Source organism: Podarcis filfolensis (assembly GCF_964270895.1).
Source record: "Podarcis filfolensis genome assembly, chromosome: 2".
Lineage (NCBI taxonomy): Eukaryota > Metazoa > Chordata > Lepidosauria > Squamata > Lacertidae > Podarcis > Podarcis filfolensis.
Genome location: NC_139605.1, coordinates 2,618,648 through 2,629,188, shown reverse-complemented (window position 1 = coordinate 2,629,188; position 10,541 = coordinate 2,618,648). Strand labels below are relative to the sequence as shown.

At 45.8% G+C, this 10,541-nt stretch overlaps 2 protein-coding genes across 10 annotated transcripts in view; one reads left to right on the top strand and one right to left on the bottom strand.

Annotated features, from left to right (window-relative positions):
- The window catches only part of LOC310756604 (vomeronasal type-2 receptor 26-like), a 7,088-nt gene extending 906 nt beyond the window's left edge, over positions 1-6,182 (top strand). Inside the window, exons 2-5 of the mRNA XM_083600935.1 lie at positions 364-1,158; positions 2,119-2,346; positions 3,272-3,398; positions 5,246-6,182. Coding sequence (XP_083457061.1) covers positions 364-1,158; positions 2,119-2,346; positions 3,272-3,398; positions 5,246-6,144 — 2,049 coding nt within the window. The 3' untranslated portion in view covers positions 6,145-6,182. The remainder of the gene's footprint in view (positions 1-363; positions 1,159-2,118; positions 2,347-3,271; positions 3,399-5,245) is intronic.
- LOC310756674 (uncharacterized protein) overlaps positions 1-10,541 on the bottom strand; it is a 130,051-nt gene that overhangs the window by 93,876 nt on the left and 25,634 nt on the right. The window lies entirely within an intron of this gene.

Sequence of the window (10,541 nt, the reverse complement as noted above, 5' to 3'; positions counted from 1 at the left end):
TGACATCATGCATGCCAACTCAACACCTGTGCACCCCGTTGGGTATCCTTGCCTCTTTCTTTCTCCTAGATATATGTAAGACTGTGCTGCTAAACAATCCTGACCGAAGTATATGGATGCTGAGCATCTCTGCTCATCACTTGCTTTGGAGTAAAGATCACCATTCAGTCCTATGGGGAAAAGGAAAGCACTGTGATGGGGATGCGGTTGTTTTAATGCTGGGCACAGCGGCTTGAGTAGACTGGCACTCACTGGCAAGCACACCCTTGGAGGTTGCTGATACATGTTAGTAACTCCAGATTAACAAGTATTTGATCATTGTCCTGGAAACATATCATCCATCTTTTTCCCATCCTTCACTAGGTCAGTTACGGCTTTCTTCTTGATTATAAAACTCAGTTCCCTTTTGTCTACCGGATGGTCCCAAAAGAAGAGGTGCAATGCTTGGGGATTGTCCAGCTGCTCCTGCACTTCCAGTGGACATGGGTTGGTCTCGTCACTCCAGACACTGACAATGGAGAGAGGTTCATGAGCGCCTTGAAACCTCTGCTGACCCACAATGGAATTTGTGCTGCCATTTCAAAGAGAGTCCTCAGGACGATGCCGTACTACGAGTTACTCAAAAGAGAATCCCATGACGTGTGGAGACAAGTTAGCGTACTTGTTTACTATGCAGACTCTCAACATGAATTTGATCTGATTGCAATTTTGCAAACCCTACTTGAAACAATACACGCTGGGTCAAAGCTCTGGATCACAACAACTTTTTGGGACATCAACATGTACTTGTTTGTTGATTTCCGTTACCTCTGGGGTTCCTTGTCCTTTGTAATGAAGACCCCCATAAGGATGAAATATGACTACTATAATCCGTTCTCACCTGTTCTTGAACGGTTTTGGAAAAGAGCGTTTCACTGTTCATATTCAAAGCATGTGTTGTCTGTGAAAGGCTGGACAAGATGCACAGAGGGAGGAAAGCTGGAGACTTTGCAGCAGGAGGAGCTTGAGAGAGTTTTCTCCCAGGACAGCTACAGCACGTACAACAGTGTCCAAGCAGTGGTCCGGGCCTTGAACATGGCTCATTCTTCGAGATCCAGACAGATCTTGAGGGTGGGTGGAGGAAGCAGGCTGGAACATCAGAGGCTGCACCCTTGGCAGGTATTTCTCTTCAGTAGTGCCCCAAATCTATCACTTTGAGTAGCCAATCTCATTTTGCCTAACAGTGGAATATGCTCTCCTTCAAAAATGAAACAAACATAGAACTGAGCTTACACCCGTAATGATAATGAGTAGCCAGCCTTAAAATGCTGAAGAGAAGGAGGTTACTAAGCTGTGACAGCAGAGAACAGCAGCAACCATGATCAGCCACTATGGCTGCAGTACTATATGCACTTACATGGGAGTAAGCTCATTGAATTCAGTGAGGGTTACTTCTAATAGAAATATGTAGGAGTCCGGATGAGTTGTGTGCTGGTCCCAATATGAAGCACCCTGCTGGAGGTGCTGAAGGCCGCTCCCTGCAAGGCCTTTTTCCACCTGGCCTAGAGAACAGGGACCAGGCTCACCTGCTCTGCTTTAGACTCCTGGGACGCCAGAGGGACATATTGCCCTGCTGCGAGTCCTGAAGAAGCCCAGACTCACTGAAACAAACTCTGGGGTAGGGGCAAATGTCGAAAATGCTTTTCAATGTTTTAAAATAGTTTTTAACCTGTGGCATTTTAAATTTCTGTTTTTGTTTCTGCTCTGTTGGGTGGTAGGATAAATGTTTAGATGGGGCTGGGGATTAGTTTAATTTTAGTATAATTGTAAAAATAATATTTTTAGCAGGGGCTAAAAATAGAGTGAGATCCATTATGTGATTAAATTTCTAACATTCCTCAGGTTCTCCTTTTTCTTTTAATCAAAAGAAAGCCTATTGGCTCACATGTTTTATCTGTGGCTAAAGCTAGCTATTTAGCTCAATTTCCAGTATATTTTGCTTTATTGCTATGGCTAGTGGCTAATGCAAATAAAGTTTCTAGCTAGCTAGCTAACCATGACTAGTAGCTATCGATAGCATTGTTCTCTGTGAATTTGTCTTACCTACCACACATGCTGCTGTTTCTTCTGTCATTTCAGCTTCACCCTTTCTTAAGAGAAGTCCAACTGACTAATACCTCCATTGATGGGCAATGTTTGGATGAGAGTCGGGAGCTGCCAGCCAGCTTTGACATCATCAATTGGGTGCAGTTTCCCAATAAGTCTCGTGGCAGAGTGAAGATTGGAAGTATGGAGGGATGCACATCCTCAGACCTGAAGTTCACCATTAACCCAGATGCTATTTCATGGCCCGAGAGGTTTAAGAAGGTTGGGGAGATGTGTATCATTTTATTGTCTGTGACCTGTGTTAAGCTCAAATAATCTGAGCATGCTGGGACGCAATGTAAACACATACAGCAGGGATGAGGAACCAGATGTTGTAGGACTCAAACGCTCATCAGCCCCTACCAGCACAGTCTGTCAGGAGTTCAGCCTACACTTGAGTAGGACTCTGGCAGAGACACATGCCCGACTGGCATGTTCTCTCCCTCCTGGTCTTTCGTTCGGGAGCTTCAAAAGCTTTCTTCAACCCGAACATCACAGCGACCAATGCCAACCAACACCGGCACACTTAGGGATCCGCAGAGTTTGCGCATTTCGCGTGACAGACCTCAGCAACTCAGCATTTTGGCTAATCTACTTTATTTACATATAAACACACACGGAGCACTGCAACATGGCTCCCTCTCTCTCTAGCATCAGACAGCAAAGAGAAAAAGAACAAAGGACAATAGTCCCACTTCACGGAACACAGTAACACAAACATCCTGTCTCCGTCACTTCCCACTCTGTGGAGTCAAAACATATCATGTCATGTGAAAGACAAAAATCCCATGACTGCAATCAGAGATCAGGAATTCTAACACAGTCATGGCCTGGGGTAATGGGAGCTGTAGCCCAGCAAGATCTACAGGGTGGCAGGTTCTCCATCTCTGATCTACAGGGCTGCACTGTACAAAGGAACCTTCCCATAGCAGCACCAGCCAATGAGTGTTTAGCTCCCCCTACCTGCCCTGTTTTGGGGAATTAAGGGCAGGTTCTGCCATGGCTGGCCCAGAACATTTTGTTGCCTGAGAAAGAGGCTGCCCAGCAAGGTTTTCACGGTGCCTGAAGCACAAATCTTTGAATGTATACCACCAACCGCAAATACTCCTAATTCTTTTCCTGTGACGCTCCATCTCTTTCTGGACAGACCGTGCCTCGTTCCAGGTGCACCAAAAGCTGTCATGCTGGATACGCCAAGGAGACTCAGGAAGGAAAGCCAGTTTGTTGCTATGCTTGCACTCCATGCGCAGAAGGGACCATCTCTGCTCAGGAAGGTATTCCATTTGTTTTGTTTGCAAAACACAAAACGAACAAAAAACCCTGTAAGCCTGACGTTAAAGGGGGAGGGGGGAAATACCATGGCAGAGAAGAACATAAAATTGTGTTCATAAAGCAAGTACAAAGTGGTAACAACAGTGACTGGGATAGCCTTGCCAGGGAGCCTCAGCTGCCACTAGCTGTGATGTGATTCCAGCATCAGGCAAACAAATCTTTTAGCTGCTCAACCAGTTCAGCGCATCGTCTGGCTTAACGACCTGCTCTCTAGAACGCTGCTGCTCTGTGCTTGGTTCTGAGATTTTTTACATTTAAAAATTTATTATTTCAGTTTGTACAATGCCCTGGTAGTTTTAATGATGGCCATGCTGTTATCAATGTTTCCACTCTGCTGAATGTTGATGCTGTTGTACTGTGCTTTGTTTGTTTGTGGTTTTCATATATGCGTTCCCTTTCCCTGGGGGGCGGTGTTGCGGACCAGCATCTGGCAGTGACCCGGCTTGGGGACGGAGGGATGCCGCCCACGTCATGGGGATTCCCAGCCGCGTTATGCCCCTGGCCGTCCAATCGGCATGGCTGGGGGCATGGCCACAGGCCATTTAAACTGTCACGCAGCCAGGGGGCGGCCTCCTTTTGCCTTCTCGCTGGATCTCGCCTAGCCCACCTGCCCTCTTTTTATGCGTTGCTATGACAGCGACCTTGCCATGGACATATGTTGACTGCCATATTGATGGGGCTGGGTAGGAATTGTTCCACTTGGCAAATTGGCACCAGCCACTTGGTTTTCGCCTACCTTGTAGCAATCGTCCCAATTTTGTAAGGTTAGGCATTGGGTAGGCCTTTGTGATGGGAGGGAGGTTGTAGCCTCTGCCTGCCCCTCCTCGATAAGGGTATCCTGTTAAAAGGATCCGATTAGCCCATTGACCTAAATTATTTGTGTCCATGTGTGTTTATCATACAAGGGCCTTATCATGAATGACAAGGTAGGTGGGCACAAAGGCCCAGGGCCTTGTCATGAATGAGGTTTTCTTCTTCTGGTGCTTCTCAATGGGTGCCTTAAGGTAGTGGTGGACAGGATGAGAGCCAATAACCTGAGTTTGAATCCTGGGAAGACAAAAGCTCTTGCCTGTTCTGGCTTTATTTTGAATTTGTTTACATTTTCTGTGAAGGTTTTAAACCTCTGCTCTATATGTGGTTGGGGAACAGGTCAGTCTTTAAAGACATGTTCTGGTCTTTATCATGCACAGTGAATCCTCCACAATGTGCTGCACTTTGGGGCAGACATGAAAAACGTAAATCAGATTTGTAGCAGGAATCCTATTGTGCAATGTTCAGGGTACACCAGTTGAAATGGGTGCAAGTAAGCCTAAATTTATGTCAGATATAGTACACAGATTATGTGTACAAAGCATATCCTCTACCAGTAGGTATCTTCCTCTTGCTATCGCTTCTGCTCTTTCCTGTTTTCTGACACAAATACCATCGAATGTAATACAGCAAAACAGTTGTGGATGTAAGCTTGATGTCAATAAGCCTGGAGTCGCTCTCCTTCTCAGATACAGGACATTGCACTAAAGGTCCCGAAGATCAGCATCCAAACAATGACAGAGCTCAATGTGTTTCCAAGGTTATTCCCTTCCTAGCCTATAAAGAGCATTTGGGAATCCTCACAACTTCCTTTGGCATTTTCTTATCCTTAGCCACTGCACCTCTCTCCTTCCCAACAACACAGTGTTCTTTCCTGATCTCTCCAATATTGCAACCATTCCCCACAATTGTGACAACATTCAGACTGCTGTAGATATATTAATGCTATAAGGATATTGAAGTCTCTTTCTCTATGCAGATGCCAAGGAATGCATCAAATGTCCAGAAGATCAGCATCCAAACAAGGAGCGAGATCAATGTGTCCCCAAAATAATCGCTTTCCTGTCCTATAAAGAATCTCTAGGGAGCCTCCTAACTTCCCTTGCCCTCTTCTTATCCTTCACCACTGGCCTTGTGTTTGGAATATTCATTAAATACAAGGAAACTCCAATAGTCAAAGCTAACAACCGGGATCTCTCCTACACCCTCCTCATCTCGCTCCTTCTCTCCTTTTGGTCCTCCTTCCTCTTCATCGGCCAGCCAACAAAAATGACCTGCCTTCTGCAACAAACAACCTTCAGCATCATTTTCTCAGTTGCCGTCTCCTCCATCTTGGCAAAAACCATTGCTGTGGTGCTGGCCTTCCTGGCCACAAAGCCAGGGAGCAGGGTGAGGAAATGGTTGGGGAAGGGTTTAGCCAACTCCATTGTCATTTCCTGTTCCAGTGTACAAGTTCTTATCTGCACCACTTGGCTGGGGATCTTTCCCCCATTCCCAGACTCTGACAAGCACTCCCAGCCTGGAGAGATTACCTTGCAATGCAATGAAGGGTCTGTGGTCATGTTTTACACTGCCCTCAGCTACATGGGCTTCCTGGCTGCCATCTGCTTCACGGTGGCTTTCCTAGCCAGGAAGCTGCCTGGGGCCTTCAATGAAGCCAAGCTGATCACCTTCAGCATGCTGGTCTTCTGCAGTGTTTGGGTGTCCTTTGTGCCCACCTACCTGAGCACCAAGGGGAAGTATATGGTAGCCGTTCAGGTCTTCTCCATCTTGGCTTCCAGTGCTGGGCTTCTGGGCTGCATCTTCATACCCAAGTGCTACATTATTATATTGAGGCCTGATCTGAACATGAAGGAGCACCTGAAGACAAAAGACTAAACATTGCATTTAATTCTTAGCACTACAGATATTAAATAATTGGGGATTTAAAAAGAAAAAACCTGGATCCCAGACTTTTTATTTCCCAAAAGGCTCCAAAGGGAATGACTTTTTAAATAATAATAATAATAATAATAATAATAATAATAATAGTAGTAGTAGTAGTATTATATAAGGGAAAATGGATACACATATTAGGACTGAAAAATGACCATTAGCATTTTGTGTAGATTCATTCCAACCAATGACTCCCATGCCTCCTTTCTCCGACCAACTCCTAACTGATGCACCCACAATGAACGTTGATTCCCCCCCCCCCCAATACTAATCATTAATGATTCAGGTGACCAGACTAAGATTTGCCTTAGGTGTACAGTTGAAATCCTAGGTCATGAAGAAATGGGAAATGGGCTTAGGTTTTGCACCATCAACAGAATTTGGGGTGCAGATGCTAAGGACCTTCTGGAAATATGCCTTGGAATCGACGCTAACCAAAGGAAATGTTTAACAGGTTGACATCACAAAGTGTGCTTGGCAGAGGCAATTTTATAGTATACAAGCAGGTGTTTTTAGGCAAATAGGTTGTCTCCTCTTCAGAAATAGCTGAATCTGGAGAGAGGTCCAGTTCTCTGGAAGCAGCTTTGTGGTCTTACTGTTTCAATCATAACTTGATATCTGTTGCAGTTTAGATTTCTTTTCTGCATCAAGGACTCTGATTCTGATAATAAAACCTCATTTTCTAATCAAATTCTGGTGTCTTATGTTATTGTCTAACTAGCATGCAAACTCTAAATCTAGAATCTGTATGATAGCTGAAGAAGCTGCCTGTCATTTGACATCTCTTTCTGAGTGTCACACACCTTCAGAGTGGAGACCCTAACTTCAAATTCTTCAGGAGCTGTCCCCACAAACCCAAATTAGGCAGCTGAGTGCAATTTTGCCCCTCTCAAATCTATGCTGGAAGTGCCACGAGGTAGACGGAACTCTCATCCATATGTGGTGGCTGTGTAAATATGCTAAGGAATGCTGAGAGATGATTCATACAGAATTTAAAAAGATTCTTAAGATCGCATTTCCCCAAAGAGGCATTTCTATTAGGGATAACAAGTGATGATATCCCGAAAAAGACACTCAGTCTCTTTTTATACACAACTGGAAAGAAAAAAGAGATACCCATGAAAGAAATTTGGCAGAATAAACTGATATAATTCACAAAATTAGTAACTATGACTGCGAAACTAAGAAATAAGGATGAGTCACGGAAGAGAGATGAGTGGAAGTGCTTTGAAGAGTATCTTAGAGGGTATAATAGTCAATATAACCTACAAATAAGAATGAACATATGAGCAGCAGATAACATTAAATAAAGGAAGATTTGAGACGAAAATGGGTGGAATAATAGAATATGCAGCTGACAAAAACTACCTAGAAACACTCGCATGCATTACTATGTGTTTTAAATTTGATTGGTTGGTAACTGAATTCTAGAGAGTTCTCTAGTAGTTCTCATGTGATTGGCTAACATTGGTCACATGGGAGGTATGTAGTGAAGGAGAGACTCTATTTTATAACACCAGATCCAAAAGGGATTGCTGCAATATTCTCCTTTTTACAAAACCTGGCTGAGAGCATCCCCTCAGCATTCACTCCCCGTGACTCTATTTACTCGTCCTTCAACACATATATATCACTCATCCTCGGATCCCACTTCTGACACCATTTATGTCACAAAACCGTGGTGACACCTCAGGCACGCCGAAGGCCACCTTGTCCTCTGCTCACTTGCTCCTCTGTCCTACAAGAGATTCCAGTAAGACTCTTGAAGAAGAGAAAGGACTATAAATTTCAGGTGGATGCCCTTTAAAATAAAAATATCCGCTTCAGATGGGAAAATAAGGGAGGCGCTTGCAACCATGTTAGAGTTATTGCAACCAGCAGAAGTGGATAAAGCTATTAAATCACCGTATGTAGAAAAGAATTTTTTCCCAGGTGACTGTCTTCAACTCTTAGAAGTGTCAAGGATAAAGTTATCCAGACATCCTATGAGAAAGGGCTCCTCTGTCCTCTCGTCCGCCGCCTTCGCCAACACAGCCCGTGCCAAGCAGAGCTTAGTCAGCTTCAGTGGCAGGCGCCTGGCACACCCCCCCCCCCAGAATTCGGAGCCTAGGTGCCCTGCACACTTTGCACCCCCGGGGTAAAGGCGGTCCTGGGTTCTCGAACTTAATCCGTTCTGGAAGTCCGTTTGACTTCTGAAATGTTCAAAAACCAAGGTGCAGCTTCTGTTAGGTGCAGGTGCCCCAGAAACAATAGCCGACAGCCGCATCAGACGTTCGGCTTCTGAAAAACGTTTAAAAACCGGAACACTTACTTCCGGGTTTTTGGCATTTAGGAACCAAGGTATTTGATTACCAAGGCATTTGAGAACCAAGGTACCACTGTAGTGAAAGTGCTCTTTCAGTGTTTCTTTCTGGAGCCATGTGAAACGTAAAAGCTACCATGGTGCATGAGGGTGGCACATGAAGAGTCCTAAAATCCAAGTTCTGCATAAAGACCTACAGATACGAGCAGCAGCCTATCAAATGCATGCAAGCATTTCCTCTGTTCCTCCTTCTAAGTTCCGTGTGTGTGTTTGTGTGCATCAGGAGTGCCAACTTGACCCCGCAACCATGAATGCCTGGGGCCGTGGGTGCCATGCAGCGCACATGGCCCTGGCACCAAATTTTGTGGGTGCCCACCCCCTTCATGGGGAATTTTGTGGGTGCCCAGGCTCCCAGGGGGAGCTGGCACCTATGGTGTGCATGTGTGTACAAGGAAACAAAGCATAAATCAGATTATAGGAATAAGAATTATTTATTATTTCTATGCCAACATGTGCCCCAGCCGCTCTGGGCAGCTTCCAACAAATTAAAACACAATATTAACATTCCTTCTACAACTTTCCTGTCCTCCTGGTTGGCCTTACGTGTGGGGAATGGTGCACTTAACACCTGTGAGGGATGTTCTTCCAGCTCAGTGGTTAGAGCAACTGCCTTGGGTGCAGGAAGGTCCCACGGTTCAAACCCCAATGGCAGGGATGGAAGAGACCCTGGAGAGCCGCTGTATGTTAGCGTAGAGGTACAGGGACCACTGGTCAGCTTCATGGAATCAAAGACTAATAGAGTTCCGCAATGCAGGAAACCCAACTAAAGCAGCTGAAATATACTTGGGGTCGAGAGTGGATTTCATGCTCTTTATTCAGCTCACAGTGATGAGGAGGAATGGAAGTTCCCTCAGAATGTCTGCTTTATATACATTATTTACACAATGGGCCCCACGTGATTGGCTAATTCCAGGGTTCACCTGTAGGCCAATCAGGTCGTGGATTCACTTCCACCTGGAGCTGGATTGGGTGGCTCCTGTGGACCAATCAGGCTGCTGCATTCTGAATCCAAAGTGTTCTAGGACCAATCAGACTGCTGCATTTTGGATCCTATTCAACTCAGTACATAACAGCAGCCATGACAGATGCCAGCAGTGAGATAGAAGGGGGGGGGTGAGGGAGGGGAGGGGCAAGGAAGAAAAGGGTAAAGTCACCCCATGCTTTCCAAAAGCGCCATTCCTGGGACCCACCATGAGAGGCCCAGATCCATGCAATCCAGCGGCAAAGTGGGGGGCCCATACCTGCAGGGTTTGCAATGCACCATCTCCTTTGAAGCCCCATCACACACGCTCTGCCCCCTAGGCCAGGTGGAAAGGGCCTTGCTCCCTGGAAGCTGGATTCCTGCCCCCCCCCCGCTCCTGCCCCATGTGTAAGAGAAGCTGAAGCGCCTCTGCATGGGAGACTGGGGGCTCCAAATGTGGGATGCTGCACTATTCAGAGTAACACCATCAGTCTGCCTGGATTAGTGCTGCCTACCCGGACTGGCAGCAATGGCTCTTGGGGATTTCACAGAGAGGGACTCTGTACATCTCAACCCTTTCTCCTCCTTTCTCCCTACCTCCCTCCCCACCACTCCTCAGGTTGCAAGGCTAGGACACACACAGAGAGCCTCTTCAGGATAACTTCTACATTTCCCCTCTAAGATGCAATTGTACCTCTGTCTGCATTTGATGCTGCATTGAAGGACACAGGTTTCCTGCAAGTAAACAACATTCCTCTAAGATGCAATTGTACCTCTGTCTGCATTTGATGCTGCATTGAAGGACACAGGTTTCCTGCAAGTAAACAACATTTCTATGCTTCCAGGAAGTCTGGAAAAGGGTAGAGCCAGGATGGTACCCAGAAAGGATTCCTAATCTAAACTAAACAGTCTTATTGCCCACTGTAAAGGTAAAGGGACCCCTGACCATTAGGTCCAGTCGTGACCGACTCTGGGGTTGCGGCACTCATCTCACTTTATTGGCCAAGGGAGCCGGCA